The sequence below is a fragment of the Pseudonaja textilis genome, chromosome Z (genome assembly GCF_049901715.1).
Source record: "Pseudonaja textilis isolate UNSWEBS1 chromosome Z, rPseTex1.2, whole genome shotgun sequence".
Taxonomy (NCBI): domain Eukaryota; kingdom Metazoa; phylum Chordata; class Lepidosauria; order Squamata; family Elapidae; genus Pseudonaja; species Pseudonaja textilis.
In genome coordinates, this window is record NC_142008.1 from 19860300 (window position 1) to 19879237 (window position 18938).

At 34.5% G+C, this 18938-nt stretch overlaps 1 protein-coding gene across 2 annotated transcripts in view; it reads right to left on the reverse strand.

Annotated features, from left to right (window-relative positions):
- Positions 1-18938, reverse strand: part of GPR158 (G protein-coupled receptor 158) — a 144693-nt gene that overhangs the window by 24779 nt on the left and 100976 nt on the right. The window contains exon 5 of one of the 2 annotated variants that reach the window (XM_026710080.2): positions 17216-17284. The exons of the other annotated variant lie outside the window; for it this stretch is intronic. Within the exon in view, the coding sequence (XP_026565865.2) occupies positions 17216-17284 (69 nt within the window). The remainder of the gene's footprint in view (positions 1-17215; positions 17285-18938) is intronic. 2 annotated transcript variants of the gene reach the window in all.

Below are 18938 nucleotides of genomic sequence, written 5' to 3' on the forward strand. Positions count from 1 at the left end.
AAGTGCAATTAATTCTGAACTAATAGCCTGAAACTGAACTCATGGAATGTCATGCTGTTTAAGGATTATGGGTGTTTATTTATCTTTTTAAAATGTTTGTTATTTTTATTTATTTATGGTGTTTATTTATTGTTTATTTATTTATTATGGGTGTTTAATGAGGATCCAGATTGTTGAGAGCAATATGCTGAGTCTGTAAACCACCTAGAGAAAGTTGTAAAGCACTGTGAAGCAGTATATAAGTCTAAGTGATATTGCTATTCAACACATCTGGAAGATTCTAAGATGGGAAAGACTGACTTAGTGTATTTGCCTAAGAATAGAGCAATATATAGGAAAAGCTTATTATATAAGAGCTTTTAGATGAGCTTCCTTGAGTTGGAAACTTAATTGTATGGAGATTGTGTTTCTACCCATATAAAATTTCACCCAAAGAAAAATAAAGGAAGTGGGTTTTATTTCCATACATTTCTCTGAAGGATAAGATATATTCCAAAAGTTCCTAACTAGTTGAAGTCACTCATAGTATGGAAAACTTCTGGCTTCATAGACCCCTTGTCCAGTTGTTCTTACAATACTGGTAATTGTGACCTCTGGCCACCATTTTGTAGTTCCATAAAATCCTGTGGTTAATTTGTCCTGGTATGTTTTTCAGTGAAAATAGTGGGGGCTACATCTAAAATATTACGAAAATAACAGCCAGAATTTTTATCCAGTGGATAAACTTGTTGGTTATTTCAAGGTATTTTAAATGTTCAAATAATATTAAAGCTTATTTCAGATGTGCAAAGTTAATTACAGGAAAGTAAACTGTGGGAGTGAAAGGAAAATCAAAGTGCAGAACTCTTAATTATTTTTCTAGCTGTTCTGTGGAACAGGTATTAAAGAAAAAGTGTCCTTAAATGCCATTCCTTCAACTAATAAGTATCACAATAATTAATGGTTGTTGAAGCAAAGTTGTTTAAGGTCACTCATTTAAATTCTAAAGAAAGTTAGTGGATTAGATTTTCAAAACATCCTGGTGACTCTGCAGCCCCCATGTCAACTAGGATTCATTTTAATTGGGGCTAATGTATTTATGTTTCTGGAACATTGATCCTAAACAAATTATAGCAAGTTGCACGGGTTACAGTGGAACACTCTATGATCCAATAAAGATGTACAGATGTTCTTTAGATCAGTCTAAAAATATATGTTTCCAAAGTTTTTAATTTTTCAAACAATTTAGTAAAATAACTGAAAATTTATATTTTCTATTGTAATATATATATATATATATATATATATATATATATATATATATATATATATATATATATATTCTACACAACTTGTCTGATTACTGCAATAAAGTTGTTCTAGAACTACTAAGATATGCTTTTTTAAAATGCAGCTTTCTTATTTTACGTTATTTATGTAAAACATAGTCATAACAACCTTTATTTACCCAACTTAGCCAAGTATGCTTTAAAGTTTTATATAGCTATACAAATATATGTTCGCAGTTTGCATACTGCAGTAGTCACCTTCAGTAAGTCGTTTTACTGTTCCCAATTTAAAATCTGCTTGGGACTGACGCTTCCATTGTTAAGTTGCACAGTTGTTAATTGTCAATTTTATAACCTTTTGTTGTGGTTCACCAGCAGCCTGTGCAGACGCCAGTGGAATTGAACAGTGGGGAAGAACAGGGACCAGTCCGGGAGTCTGGAGAGGATTCGAATGAGGGTCCTGCGTCCGATGCAGAAATGGGGCCAGGACCATCTGAGAGTGGGGTGCTGACTCTGGAGCCTCCAGAATCTGGCAGCAGCAAGGCCGAGGAACAAGGGGAGCCTGTTCCCAGTGTGGGTGTGTGCAAAGCTGCTAGAAGGCAAGAGCAGCTGAGACAAAAGGGGTGACTCAGGAGTAAGGTTTGGAGGTGATTGCCCCCCCCCCATAAGGTATAAAGGACAGGCAAAGGTGAGGAAACCTTTGTAGGAAGCAAAGTCATTCGTTCTATTTGGATTAATCCTTGAAGCTCTCTGTACTTTGTACTTAGCTTGGTGTTTTATAGTTCATTTGGCACTCTAGTTGTTGGCAGCAATTCAAAGGAAAGAAAGGTGGGTGCTTATCTCAAAGGGACTGTTTGGGACTCATTACCAGCTGGGAATGTAAATAATTCCCAGTGTTGAAATAAAACAAGAGTTGTTTTAACTAAGCGTGTTAAGCAATTATGATCTTAGGAAGCTTTGGTCAGAACACCTTTTTTGTTGTGGTCGCTAAGCAAATCACATGATCATTAAACCAATCTGGATTCCCCCAGATTTTGCTTCTCGGGAGCACTCTAGGAAGGATGCAAATGTTGATAGCATGACCTTGCAATTTTGCAACAATTGTAAATATAAGCTGCTTGCCATACACCCAAATTTTGATCATGAGATGCTGGGACAGTTATAAGTGTGAGAACTAGTTATTGGCCACTTTTTTCAGTACTGTCATTACTCTGAATGGTTGCTAAATGAATGGCCGTAAGTCAAGACTAACTGTAATGCATTGGTATGTAATGTAATGCATCCCTAAACTGGTAATTCACAGGAAAATTTTGGCAAGTGGACCCAAAATATATATGGACTATCAAAAGATCACAATTTTTCATGTTTCCTTAATTTGGTGGGCCCTGCAGATACCATGTATGCCATAAAATTCATATGGAACTCATGTCAACTTCCAGCTTATGCAACAACCTTCAAAAGTTTTAAATGACGATAGAATAATCCCCATAAAAAGAAAATAGGAATCTACTGACATTTCAAATTTATTGTGCCTTATATTATTTAGTGAGTTACATCTGAGGATGTAGATATTTGCAGCCATTCAGAAATGGCCGTTTATCTCAAGGTGGACAGAGTTGGTGGTAATGAGTAAATCATTGAAGACCTGAAAGACCTGGTTAGAGACAGATCGTCCCAGAGGAAATCTATCTATATAGTCACTAAGAGCTGACAACAACTTCTTGGCATAAAATCAATCAATCAAAAACAAAAGCAACTCAGAATATGAAATAAAAGTGCTAGGCATTGCCTACATTGAGGAGCATATTTACAATATGTTGGTTAGGTGCTTCAAATAATTCCAGCTAACCATTCACTTGCCTTGCATGTTAATGAAAATACCATACAATACAGATAATCCTTACAATAGTTCATTAAGTGACTGTTTGACCATTATAACAGCCCTGAAAAAAATGACCTATGACCATTTTTTTCACACTTACAACCATTGCAGCACCTCCTTAGTCGTGTAATTAAAATTTGGATGCTTGGCAACTGGATGCCCAGGCCATGTGATCCCTTTTTGCCCAGGCCAGATCCCCTTCTTACAAGCAAAGTCAATGGCCAAGCCAGATTCACTTAACAACCGAGATACTAACTTAACAGCTGAGGTGATTCACTTAACAGCTGTGGCAAGGAAGGTCATAAAATGGAGCAAACCTCACTGAACAAATGTTTTATTCAGCAACAAACATTTTTTGGTCTCTATTGTGGTCGTAAGTCGAGGACTACCTGATACGAAAAACTCAGGTCTTCTCATTTGCAGAGGGGCCCACATTTCCTGGGAAGATATATGTTGCAAGGCACTGAAATTTTCTACTAGCAGATACTAGAAGTATCTAAGAGCATGCTAGAAGTATATAGGGGCATGAAATTAGCCTTGTCAAGCTAATGAGTGTCCCAGTCTTATGATGGGCCAGAACCACCTCTTGTTGGGAGATTATTGGAATGCGCTTCAACATACCTACAGAGTACTATGTAGGGAAAATTGTTATTATGCAACTGAAACTGGGAACAGACAGTAAAAAAAGATTGAATATAAAATGTTTTGCATATAAATTTCATTATAGATATTACCAAAAAAGCTTTATAAATTAATGTATAAACCTTATATGACAACAGCAAATACTTATTTCAAACAAAAGGATGAAAACAAAGTTGTGTAATAGCAAAGTGTAGCATCAGCACATTTGTATGTGATTATACTCGAGTAGATCTGTCTATATTTCTTCCTTTCTCTAAGATATATCCTAATACAGATTTATAGGCAAAGTTGCCTTTCCAACTATATTAGTCTAATGTAAAAGTTTGTTTAGAAGATCTAACCCAAATTGCAATCTTTTGGACATTATAAAATCCTTGCTTGTTGAACATGAAGAAAGAATTAGGCAGCCCAATTAGTCAATAGTCTTGAGTACTTTCTACTTAGCAAGACAATTTTAACTCCCAGATTGCTGCCTATATTGGTTTATAATGCAGCAGAAAAGAACTTGAAAAGATGAGTTCTTTGAAATTACACCTGAAGTCTTTTGAAGGCAGAAAACTGTCAATTAAAAACATCTCCCTCCACCACACCTGTACAAGACCTTCCCGTTAGTAATATGGAACTGGTTCAACTGAGCCACATCTCTTTTGCTTTTAAAGATGAATGTCCTTAGGATGAAAAGTACAATGAAATTGGCACCCACCTCTTATACCAACTGGGATGAGAGAAAAGCAACAAGGAAATTGTTTCAAGGAAAGATATTTAGTTCTGGAATGTCAGTGCCCAAATCTCAATTTACAATCTTCTCTTTGATGTATGCAGAGAAAAAGCATCTCCCCAAATGGCTCCTAGCATGCCCTACTTTGGAATGCAGCCCTTAAGCCAACAGAACATTTCCATAAATTTTTCTCAGAGTTTTGATATGCCATGAACTGTCTAGGATGAGTTTCTTCTTCCAGCCTCTGCAATCTAGCAGCAGTTCCCTTTCTTTGTCATCTTGTTTATATCCTGCTCAGAACCATATGATGCCAGAAATAAGCTAAGGTGTTTACTGACATCTTTCATTTACATGTTCCAGAAAAGCCATCTGTTCTTTAAAAGTAGGTGTTCCAGCCAAAACAACTATCCTTCTTTCCTGCATTGTTTCACAGTGTACCCACATACAATAAAAATAACCTTTCCCCTCTGTAAATCAGCTCAATATACATGCTGCTTAATTTCAGAAAGAAGAAAGGCAAACAATTTTCTTGTTTTATAATAAAAATAGGGAGAGCTATAAAAAATTTCAGCTTACACACATTTCCTTGATATTCCTAAAATATAAATAAAGTAGGATTTACCGTGGCTGGAAAGAACCTAAAATCTAATCAGCTCTTAGTCTCTCATTTAAAAGCATAAAAATCTGAATTATATCAAAGGCCTTCTTAGATCAACCTTCTTTTTTCTCATAGTGGCCAATTAGATGCTTCTGGAGTACCGACAAGCAGGTGATGGAGACATATTCTTGGCACACAATTGTTTTCCTGCAACTAGTATACAATATATGGAAACACTATTCTCAATCTGAAAATAACTTTGAGTCTTCAAGCCACTGTTGACAGACTGTTTTCCATGAATTTATCCACTCCATTTTTGAAACCCTCTAAGATAATGGCCATCAACACATGTGGAATGAATTCTAATTACAGGTTTTATAAACAAGTACTTTTGGATGCCCTAATCCTCTTTCAATTAGTTTAAGGTTGAGATAGATAGATAGATAGATAGATAGATAGATAGATAGATAGATAGATAGATAGATAGATAGAGATAGATAAATATAGATGTGTGTGTGTGTGTGTGTGTGTGTAGAGAGAGATGGGGGGAGAGGGAGTGAGAGAGAAAACATCCTGTCCATTTTCTCTGTACCATGATGCTTTTATCTATTTTCTCTGTCCAAGGATGATTTTATTTTCCTCATAACAAACTTGTATAAGGCCCAGAATAATGTAGGTTTCTCTCTTTCGTCTTTGTTTTAGGTCTCTTGGAGTTTTTTTTCTTTTTCTTTTTTTTAAAAAAAACAAATTTTATTGATTTTACAATTAAAAACAAATCAACAACACACACACAGATAGAAAGGCAAAAAAGAAAAGAAAAAAAAAGGAGAGAGAAAAAAGGGGACACTTCCGGTTTGTCGGCTTTGGTGACAGCAGGGATTCGCCTTCTCTGCGATCCCTGCTATGCTAGCCGCCTTGGTGCCTCCGATCCTGACGGATTTGGAGGCTAAGGCTGCCCTGTTGGGGCAGCTGAAGATAGGGGATCCGGACAGGGGTGAGGAGCGTGCAGCAACCCCCAGCTGGCAATAACCCCTTCTCTCAAGACGGTGCAGCGGTGGTCTTTTATGGCCACCATAAAGAAGCCGGCAATTGGATAAAGAATGCGCAGGAGGGGGAAGGAGTTTTTTTTTTTAAAGAAAGTTTTTCTTGGTCGAACTGGGACCTTAAGGATATATTTAACACCTGGGAAAGTAATGTCTTGGAAGCTATAATGTTCCCGATTGATGTTTTCAGCTGCGAAGAAAAGTGACGAAAAGGGGAAGTCACTCTCCCTCCCTTATGGAATTAACAAATGGACAAGGAAACCAGCCTTTTGATAGAAGGTAAAACCTAAACTCCTTTGTTATAAGTTGGGAAGGAGAGGCTTGGGAAAACAAATTTTTACTCTAAGACTTTGCTGGAGGAGATGCCTTGAAGATAAAGAGAATTGAAATTAATTCTAAGAAAGATTTAAAGCACAGATTGGACGTCTCTGCTTTCCCTAATTTGACTTCACTCCTAGAAGAGAAACTGTAAAAAGAAGAAGCTTGCACTCTGCCTGGACTGTTTAATGACTGTGGGATTTTGGGACTTTTGGGAACTGTTTTAAGCTTGGAAATAACTGATTGGCTTAATAATAAGAAGAGGATACAGAAAGAGAAGAAGAAACAGTTCAAAATGGCTCTATCTCTTGATGAATTAAAAAAACAATATCTAAAAATAAAGAAAGAAGGCAAAGATGTTATGGGAGAAGCCCTTTGTTTTCTAGATATGGTGCTTGTCATGTGTCAGCAAATTAAACAACAGCTGGAAGAAGCCGAGGAAGAAGAAGCCATTTTTAATGAACTAAACGGTGTGACTAAGAAAGAAAGGAGAAAGAGAGGAGCGAAAAGGAAGGACTTAAGAAATAAAAAAATGTTTATGAAAGAGAAAAAGAAGATGCAAAAACAACAGAATGCTAGAAAGCAAAAGGAAAGAGGAATGCAACAGAAAGGAAATCAAGAAGGCAGAGGTTTGGAGAGGAGGGGGTAAAAAGTTTAGGCGGGCTAAGAAGGAAAGGGAAAAGGGGAAAAAAGTTACAAAGGTATAAGACAAGATGAAGAAAAGGAAATTTTTTTAGGGATAATGGGTAATATATGGGATTTTTTTTTTTTAAAAAAGGGGATTCTGCAAAGTACACATGAGTATCGTAATAGTGGTATTTGTATTATAAGTAGATAATCAGAACTTTTAAGATCTAATAAAAGACTAAAATATCAAGGTATAACTTTAAAAGGTTTAATAATGAATGATAATAAGTTTTAATAAAAAATACTAAAGGGAATGTTTAAAATATTAGTTTAAATATAGAGTTTAATGGAATAATGTGTTGATTGTTATGGATTTATTATTGTAGTATTGGTTTCTGAAATAGTAGAATGTACTAAGCAGAATCTGATTGGGATTTAGGTGTTATTTTAAATTTTAATTTAGGGGAATGATAGAAAGGCATCATACTCCTATTAGTGATTCCAGGGAAACTATTCTTTTTAAATTGGAAATGAGTCAGATGTAAATGGAGAAATGGACAAAAGATATAAAAATATTTTTCTTTAAAGCAAGATTAAATATATAAAACAGAATTAAGATGAGGCGAAAGTGGAGAGGACTTATATAATAGATATAGAATGGTAAATAAGATGGGTAATGGTATATAAGAAGAGCATGAATTCAATTGAAGTCCATACAAAAAGAGGTAATCTGGGGCCAAGTTACTTTCTAGAAGAAAGTTTTATGTTTTATGTTTATGTCTTATGTGTGTGTGTTTAATTAAGAATTAAATAATAAAATCTCGGAGGAAGACTAGATGAGAATAATTATAAACAAGCCAGAGGAAAATATAAATGTGATGACTGAATAGCAGATAAATTAGAAAGGAAATATGATTGAATAATGATTAAAGAGAAACAATGTGGAATTTGGTAAAGGGAATTTACGTGTTTATATGGAAATGGGATAAATTATAAGTACGTGATATAAAGCAATATGTTACCTGCCTTGTAAAGATCTACAACGGAAAGAGGTTTTATGTTTTTAATGTTTAATGATGTTTTGTTTTGTTTGTTTGTTTGTAAAATCAATAAAACTTGTTTTAAAAAAAAAGGAGAAAAAAGAATGGAAAAACACTTTAAAACATTCTCATTTTCGACAGTTTATAAGATCTTTTCTTTCCTTAGTTTATGCCATATACGCACACCTTATCCATATATATATTTATATATCACTCGTATAAATTTGTCCTATTCTTTTTTGCCTTATAATATAAAATCTGTCTTTGTTCTAACCATTTATACCAGCAATTCCAACTATTATAATATATTGAAGAATCTTTTTTTTTTAAGGCTAAAGTTAGTTTTTTCATTTCTGCACAGTTTGACATTTTTGAGTGACCATCTGCTCTGTAGGTATATGAGGGAGCTTCCAACATTGAACAAAAGCTAGTCTGGCCGCTGTTAGTATGTGTATTGTTATGTACTTTTTTTGATAGTTGTTTATCGAAAATCCCTAACAGAAAGGACTCTGGTTTATACTCGATCTGTTCTTTTGTTATATCTTCCAATCAATTTCGAATTCTCTGCCAGTATTTTGGGGCTTCTGTACAGGACCACCACATATGAAAGAAGGTTCCTTCTTTTTTTTTACATTTCCAACATTTAGGACTCGTATTGGGGCACATCTTCGCTAATCTCGAGGGAGGGAGGTGCCATCTGTAAAACATTTTATAAGTGTTTTCTTTGTATGCTGCCGATTTTGTGATCTTATTATTTCTACTCCAGATCTTTTTCCATTCTATTAAAGTGATACTCCGTCCTACGTTCCTACTCCAGGCTAACATATTCCCTTTAATTGTCTCTTCTTCTAATTCTACTTCTAATAGTTTTAAAATTTAGTTATATTTTTCTTGTCTGATCCTAGTAAAATTTTGTCTAATTGCTGGAGTTTGTTGTTAATTCCAAATTCTTTCCTATCCTGTTTGTATCTACTATGAATTTGGAGGTATACCCACTGATTGATTTTAAATCATCAATTTTAAATCATTCATGGGTGAATCATCGCCTCCATTGTCGATAACCAAATCGGTACTTTTAAATAGTGTTTTTTCCGTATTTTTTTCCAATTGATTAATAATGAATCTCGAATTAAATGTCTATGGAAATATGTCTGATTGACTTTCCCTACCTCCCATTAAAAGGCGTGCCACCCCCCTCTGCAAATCGTGGCCTTCTAAAAATAAAGTTCTCTTATTAATTAAGTTCACCCAACCTTTTAGCCATACTAAAGAGGCAGCCATATAATACAATTCCCAATTTGGAAGTGCCAACCCTCCCCTGCTCTTCAAATCCTGCATTGCCTTTAAATTTATTCTAGGTTTTTTCCCTTGCCAAATAAATTTAACCATTATTTTATTAAGTTCTTCAAAAAAAAAATTCTATGTAGTTTAATTGGAATCGTCTGAAATAAGTTTACAAATTTTGGAAGAATATTCATTTTAATAGAAGCAATCCTGCCCAATAGTGAAAATTGCAGCCTGCCCCATGATTCTAGGTCCTTCTTTACTTGTTGCAACAGTTTGTCATAATTATTTTCCTTAAGTGTCTTGCAATGTGCTGTCAGCCATATTCCTAAGTATTTAACTTTCTTTGTCACCTGTATTCCCATAACTTCTTCTAAATCTTCTTTGTGTTTTTCTGTTAAATTTTTAGTCATTATTTTTGTTTTCTTCCTATTAATTTTGAGTCCTGCTACCGCTCCAAATTGTTCTAATTCGTTTATCAATTTTTGTCCTCTTTCTATTGGTTCCTCAATAAAAAAAACCATATCATTGGCAAACGCTTGCAATTTGTATTCTTCTTTCTTAACCTTTAATCCTTTTATCTCTGAGTTCTGTCTAATTCGTGTTAATAGTGTTTCTAAAGAGAATATGAAGAGCAGGGGTGAGAGTGGGCAACCTTGTCTGACTCCTTTTTCTATTTTTATTGGGCGGGTATATTCCCCATTTATTATAATATTGGCCTGTTGTGTATCATAAATAGTTGTTATAATGTTTTCAAATTTAGTGCCTAAATTCATGTTATAAATTTTTTGAATTAAAAATTGCAAATTTAAATTATCGAATGCCTTTTCTGCATCTAAAAACATAAGTGCAATTTGTTTTTGGGGGTGGGCTTCATAAAATTCTAAAACATCTACTACTGTTCTTCAATTATTCCTAATCTGTCTAGTCAGAAGAAATCCATTTTGATCTTCATGTATGTACAAATTTAAAATTCATTTTAATCTGTTAGCTATGATAGAGGTAAATATTTGTAGTCAGTGTTTAGGAGTGAAATTGGTCTGTAGTTGTTAATATATCTAAGATCAGATTCCTCCTTCGGGATCAACGAGATCAATGCTCCCCTCCATGAGTCTGGCATTTTAGCTGCCAATAAGGCTTCATTGAAAACTTCCATCATAAGAGGTCCAATTTGTTCTGCAGTTGCCTTATATAGCTCTCCCGGAATCCCATCTGGCCCCGGGGCTTTATTTTCCTGATTCTCTATTGCTGATTTCAATTCGGACCAACTAATGTCTTTATTTAATAATTCTATCATTTCTTCCCCAATTTATCTTTCATTTCATCTAAGTAATTTCTTATTCTATCCTCATTAACTTCTTCCTTTTTGTATAACTCTTCAAAGTATTTATGTGCAATGTCTTTTTTCTGTTCTATCTCTTGTTGTATGTCACCCTTCCCATCTATTAATTGGTAGATCAATCTCTTTTCTTTCATATTTTTTAATTTATAAGATAACCATCTCCCTGGCTTATTAGCATGCTCAAAGTAGGTTTGTTTAATCACATTCAAATTTATTATCATTTTCTCTTGTTCTATTAAATTCAATTTATGTTTAGCAGTTATTATCTGATTTTGTACTCTTAGGTCCTTAGGGGTCTTTTGTAATTGAGTTTCTAATTCCTTGATTTGTTGTAATTTATTTTGCTGGGCATATTTTTCTTTATTCCTCATAGCATTATAAGAGATTGTTATACCACTTATTACTGCCTTCAATATGTCCCAAATGTTTTGTTTCGAAGTTACACCATTGTCATTTTCCTTTAAAAAATAGTTTAATTCCTCCTTAAGTTTGTTAGTATACGCTTTTTCTCTTATTAATTGAGTATTTAATGTCCATCTTTTCTTTGGTTTCTTCCTACCCTTCCAAATTATTTGAATTGGATTATGGTCTACCCATTCATTCGGTAAAATTTCAATTCCTTTTATCTCATTTGCTATTTCCCCATTCATCCATGCCATGACAATTCGTGTCCATATTTGATGCGGGTTAGAGTAAAATGTAAATAATTTTTCCTCAGGGTGTAATCTTCTCCATAAATCCACCAAATTGAATTCCTTCATCCTTTCCCTACATGTCTTAGGAAGCTCTCTTTTCCCCTTTTTATTCTTCTCCCCATTACTATGGTCTTTTTGATAATCAGCAAAAGAGTTGAAATCTCCTATAATACAAATATTCCTTTTTTCAAATCCTATTATTTTTCAATGTAAATATTTAAAGAACTCTTTCTGATCTTCATTCGGGGCATAAATTACTACTAATAGAATTGAAATAGCATTAATCCAGATCTGTAAAACCAAAGTTCTTCCCTCCAGGTCTGACCATACTAAATCTGCTTTCAAATCTTCTTTAACGTATATTGCAATCCCTTTTTTTCTCTCGTGTCTGCTGGTAAATAGCTTCCCTAGTTTCGGGCAGTCTAGGTATCTTTCATCTACTTTCCTTATGTGAGTTTCTTGTAGGCATATTATATCGGCATTTTGTTTAATTAATTTAGCTATTATCCTTTTCCTTTTTGTCGTCGAATTTAAGCCATTTATATTAATTGATAGAGATTTCTTTTCTTCTTCCATTTAATTAATTCTGTTTCGCTCTTTGTCCGTAATAACTCCAATCTCTCCTTGTGCTTGTTGGGGACTAGTTTCCTCTCTCTCCTGATATGAATAAACATTCCCTTGGTTTCTTGAGGATCCTTCTTTTTTGTTTCTGTGATGGCTTTGATCTTCCTGTGAATTTCTTTCCAATTCCTCCTTACTACTCTGATTTTCCATACCTACTAGTCGTTCATAAAATTCTTGGGCCCTTTCCACAGAATTTATTTTAATTTTCCTTTCTTTCCATGAAACTAACATCCCCTCTGGAATTAACCATTTAAATAGAATTCTTTTCTGATTTAGATAAATAGCTAGAAATTTATAGTCTCACCTTATTTCTCTTACTCTTCTTGGAATTTGCTTAAAAATCAAAATTTCTTTGCCTTTATACATAATTGTTCCATCTCTGGACATCCTAAATATAATATCCTTGGCACTCCTTCTCGCAAAGCATATATGGACTTCTCTCGGACATTTATGGCATCTCACATAGTTGGTGCTGACCCTGTAGACTTCGTCAAATTCCTTTAGGATATCGTCTTTATCCTTTTCCAGTAATCTGGCCAATATTTCTGCCATTAGTTGCTCCAGGTCTTCTTCCTTGGATTCCTCAACATTTTGGAATCTCAAGTATGTAGCCGCCTTATCCATCTCTAGGGAGACCAATGAATCTTCCATTTCTTTGCTCGCGTTTTTTTAATTCTTCATCTACCCTTTCTAGTTTTCTTTCAGTTCATTCCTTATCTCTACTTCTTTTATTGTTGCTTCATGTTTTTCCAAGGCCTGTTGTAGTATTCCAATTTTGTTCTCTACTTTAGAAATGTCCACTTTCATTTCTGCTTTTAATTTCCCCATCTTCTCTTTTAATTCACTAATATCTGCTCTTGTCTCATTATGATTTTTTATCATTATTTCTTGTAGCTTTGTCAATATTGACATTGAATATACATTGACATGAATATTGACATTCGAGACATTAGCTTGTTTTTCCACTGGTAGCATTTCTTCTATGGTTTTTTGAACCATGGGCAAAGCTGTTGCCAACGTAGTTGTTAATGTCGGGGTAGCCTTCCTTCCAGTTTTCAGAGCTGTAGTAGTTGCAGAAGTCATTTCTTTTAATATTTGTTTCTGTTGTTGAATTATATTGATTATATTATCCCAAATTACCATTCAGTATTATAACCCCTATATTAGAATTGTCCAGTGTCTAATTGCTTAGTCCACCTATCTACTAGGTAGCTGTATTCTGTATTCTTAACTGGTTACTGAAATATATGAATAAATGTTATTTTTAACCCTAATTCTAAATCAGGTATATAACTTTATGAGATCTATGTTCAACTTCTTATGCAACACTATATAGCACTATGTAACATTCCATATGATAAATATATATAATAAATAGTATATCAAATCTAACCAAGTTTAAGTTTTATGAGTTTGTATACATTGTAAATATATATGTATTCTTATCTAAACTTATCTGACCCTATTTTAAGTATTAAATATTCTAAGTATTCTTAGCCACCAGTATTCTTACACATAAACAGTATTATTTCCTTCCCCAATAGATTGATTATAATCACACAATAAATTATACTATTAAGATATTGAATATTAAATATTGTCTTATACTTATTGATTAAATAATTCTTAATGTTCTTACTATTTTCCCTATATATCTAGTCAAAATATAGCTATCCCTATTATTAATGAGTTAATCAAATCAATTAATTCAGTTATTTAATAATCTAATATAACAGTCAGTTCTACTTTCCTCAATAAACAAATTTATAGTCATTATAGGGAGAAGGTGAAAAAAAAGAGATAGTTCATCATAACACCGGAAAATAAGTAAATACAAAGAAGGGAAGAGAATTAAGCAAATTTATACAAAAAAAAGAGGGAGAACAATAGAAAGAAGAGGTTTTAGGATCAGGTTTTAGTTCTCTGTCTCTGTGTTTGAAAACTTTTCCTTCAAATGCACTGGAAGTGGGGGGGTAGAAAGCGCTGAATAATGACTGCAGTCAATCAGTGTCTTCCGAATCTTCCAAGTTACTTCTTTTTTTTAAGCGTTCCTAAGTTCAATTCCTTAATTTCCTTGAGTATGACCACCTCCTCAGTTGGAATAAAATTCTCCCAAGGATCTGTTAAGCAGTTGATATTCGATATTTTGTTGCAATAACTTCGGAGTTTCTAAGTATCTCATATAGTGCCGCGCTGTCACTTCTCCGTCAACCTCACTCCTCTTCCGGTCTTTGTTTTAATAAAGTTTATCCAAAAAAGTCTATCAGAGTAACAATCAAATAGAGTGTTCCAACTTCTCCACAACTTTCACTCTTTCCAAATAATAATTTCCTGACCTCGTAGACTTCCCTTTTCATTCATTGTAATCCATACTTTCACTTCGGTCTGCTGGACCTTTTCGCCTTTTCGACGCTTGTCTAGCCTCTGCTTTTTAGCCACTTTCCTTTCAGGCTTCTGACAGACACTAGTACGAAAGGTTATAACTTGCCAATCTTCCTCTCCACTGCTAAACTCTTTCTGCCACCCTTTTCTCCACCGATCTCAAAAACTGTCACTTACTTGCTTTTCACATCGGTGGCAGTCCGGACTTTGGAGCCTCCATTAATAGGAGGCTGTTCTTGCTCGTTGGGCTCTGGAGGGCTTCCTCTTCACTGCAGGGGGGTTGCCTTCCCCACACTGCAGCCCGAGTTTCCCCCACACCAACACAAATTTCTCCGGGATTCAAGCACCCTTTAAGGATGCTTGTACCAACCGCAAAAAGAGATTAACTGAAACCACAGACAGGCTTCTGCACCTCTACTCGTCCTTGCCTTGCCACCGAAAGTCCTAGAGAGTTTTTTTTTTTTTAAATGTGGCAACCAGAATTACATTCAGTGATCCAGATGGAGGTGTACCACAGCATTGAATACTGTAAGGGTATTACAATATTGACCATTTTATTTTCTATACCTTCCTAATAAATTCTAGCATGAAATTGCTTTTTTCATAGCTATTGCACAGCGAATTGACATCTTTATAGAGTTGTGCATTTTCTGCATTTCCTTATTTGGAATAGTCATGATAAGATTGGAAACTTGGAATTTTATTTTTGATTAAGCAAAATTTGCTGTTATACTAAACTATAAATGTGGTGAATTTTAACTATTATTTGTGTAAGTATTCAACTTGACCTGGCCCTTCCAGATAGTTTGGGGCTCCAATGGGTGAGCACCACACTGGAGGTAGTTGACGAATTAAGAAGCAATCCCCCTCCCTGTGCACACAGCTCCCTCCCCCCACATCTTTTAACTATAGTTTTATCTTGATTGTTACTCCATTTTTATCATTTTAGAAATATTTATTTCATGGTTTTATGTTTTTAATGCTGTAAGCTCTCCAGAATCACTTTGAAATAAGATGAGTGGCAAGTACATTTAATAAACAAAAAGACGAACATTTTAATCAATGGTTAATCTTAAATGATAGCAGAAACAGCAAAATGCCTATGCTGGAGAAAAAAATGGGACAGAGAAAGTCCAAAGGGAAGAAAACTTCATTTCTAATATGAGAAAACTTTATTTTATCCTAAATGTTCCTATTTTTTTTCCCAAGAAAAGTATCTACACTTGGAAGACTATCAATGTTTTAAGGCTCCAAGAACTATAACCATCCATGCCTCATTATGCTGGAGCCAAAATTTTAAAGCATGTGATGACATTGCATACTTGATCTCTTTGTACTTGCATCAAGATATCACATGACAAATAGAAAGGTGTGAAATTTGTGTCATGCTGTTATGATGGGTTTCTTAGCCCATCTTACAGATAAATATGCCAAGGATCCATTATGGATTATAATTGATGCCTAAATTTGCCACAAACAATAATTCTAAACCTCATGGATTCCTGCACAAGAACAGAAATCCCATAATATTTTTTAAAAAATGTTTAGCTCCTGGATGTTTTGTTGCCAAACTAAGTAATATCTTCAGCAGCATTTCTGGGTGAAGTCTCTTGTTCATTTATACAGGTCCTGGGTGATCAGTTGATCTTGACACTGTGATAAATAGAACCAGTGTACAAACCAATAAGGAAGTAGGCTATCCAAACCATCAACAGATGACTGAACTGATCGCTCTCTCACCAACCGAATTCTCCACCTGACAGCAATCAATCAGAAATCATAAGGTCATAAGACCAGAAACAGTCTTGTGATTCAACCATTCTTGTCATTCAATCACCTTGTGACCCAATCAGTCCTGTGATTCAACCAATCACAAGACCAACCAAACACCCAGGACAAGCAAATAAAACACCCCAAAACCCTGTCAAAGATATTATCAGTTTGGTAATGAAATGTTCAGGAGCTAAACAGCGAGCTCAGAGAACAGACACCTACCAAAATCTACAACCTGAGCTACAAATATTTTCAACAATTTCTAACCAGAACTGCTATGTTCTAAATGTCAGGCCAACTAAATTCAGAATTCTAATGAAATGTTTACACAATCATTCTAGACCACAATTTCAATATTTTGGGGCATCATATCCACATGTTTACATTCAATTCTAAATGGAATTTTTACCCAATGATCATGATGGTACACGGTAGACAGATGCTGTTTGGATGTGCCAACTTCTCTGTGTTGCAAGTATTTTCCCTATCCCTGATGATATTTTTTTTATTGTTTAAAAATATTTGCCACTGTCTCATTTAGTAATAAGTCTTTGTTCTTCAGAACCATTACAAAATCAGTGATTCCAGAAGGAGTTACTGTTGTGGATAGTGGATTGGGAAGACAGAGAAAATACAGAAGTCTTTAATATTATATAAAGGAAAAATACTCAGACAGCAATCTTTTGGGTGAGGAGATAAGTGAACAAAAGTATTTCAAATTTTAATCTGTGAAATATTGGAAGGGAAAGTAGTGAGTCAGATGTATAGCTTAATGTCCCGTCTTTAGTACTTTAAGAATAGAATATAAAAGAGGAAGAAATAAAATGCTATGAAAATAAATTCAGTTTATATTGCTTTAACTGGTTTTTTGTTGTTGTTGCTGTTGTTGTTTTCCAATGTATTGTCACTTGGTATAACACTCTTTTGTGTGGTACTATAAATATTTTAAATAAATAAATGAAATAATAGCACAACTCACCGGAAAATAAAGAAGCAGTGATCCAAATAGGATAGTCTCCAATAGAATAAGTCCTGATGCCCTGATGCTCTAGAAAGCAGACACAAGAATTTAAAGCTTTACTTCCTGTACTTACATTAGAAAAATCCAAATGTCCATAATCCAATATTATACTGATAGACCACACTACATATTCAATATACTTTATAATTTTTGGTACCTATCCTGCAATCCAATTTCCATTTCAATTAATCCAGAAGTGAGTATTGATATGTAAACTACTTTCAGTCGCACTATGTTTGCTTATAACTATGTTCCTCACTCTGGGACTTATTTTCTCTTTAATTTGTTTATGCTTGTAGTAGTAACTATACTAATATCCTGGCAATAAAATCCAGCATAAATTGGTAGATTCTATTTTAAGTAGTTTTCTTAATTAACGCTAAGTCTCCTCAGATAGACATCACATTTACAATTCAAAATGATGCAGAAGTAACAATTTCTCCCCAAACTATTCAAAGTCAATATGGGTTATCCATTCTCTATTGCTTGAATTTCTGTAATGAACATCAGTATCCTAGAAGAAATGATAGTTGTTGTTTTTCCAGGACATATCCCACTCTTCTGATTAGGAATTATAATGCTACATACAGTACACTTTAGAAGTATTCCTGAAATTTGCACTGCAGATATGTTCGAGTTTCATTTCTCACTTTCCATGTCAACTTGTATATCTTCTGATTATTTTAATGCTAAATGCAACACATTAATTATCTCATTAACATTTGGGGCAATTAAAGATCCTTAATTGACATGACAGAATTTACAGAGTTTAAGCAGAGCTTTTAAACTATTGTTTCAACATCCCACTATAGTAATCATATAAATAACACATTAACTATCAGACAGTAAATACAATTGGACATTAACATCAAACTTCTGAGAGAGGCCATCTGGAACTTTGGAAAAGAGAATTATCCAGATGCTGGCAATACTCAGATCTTCTGCTCCTTATCTTGTAAGTGCAAGAAAGCAATCGGTATTCTTAAATATCATGCAATTTCAATAATGAGATGGATGCGGTGGGTGGAGGATGAAAGTAATCCAGACAAGGTAGAGGTGCTGTTGGTAAAGAAAAGTTGGCCCTTGGAATAGGCTGAGTCCTGCTTTTATGAGAGCATATTTTCCATGAGGAACATGTTTGCAGTTTGGAGTGATTCTTGATTTCCACTTGCCACTAAATTGTCAAAAAAACAGCCATAGGAAGGAATGTGTCTGTACAATTACCTTAGGGTGTTACACTACTATTTCCAGCAACAGTTATCCAGCCCTTAATTAACCATTAAGCAACAGAAGCATATGCTGAGGGCAGCAAGGAAAGAGGGACACCACAGAATTTCCCCTCTACCCATTTCCCCTTAACTCTTTCACTACCACACTTGACTTTACTTGGCTTTTTTTCTTGGTAATTGTCCTTCCCTGCTATATTCAACTTTAATCTGCATTATTAAAAATGTTACCTTTGGCATGATGAGTGACTAAAGTTTAAAAGTTTTGTTTGATGGTATCAACAAATATCACATTTGTTTCCATCTCATGGTGTAGAGTTTCAGTTCCACCAAGGGGCACCATTACTGGGCTGTACTTAGGGCAGCAGTTGGTCTTAATATGGCCCTGCAGTTGCAACCTCCTATGACTCAACCTCATGAGTGATACATGGGTCTATGTTTAAAAAGTGTCTGGA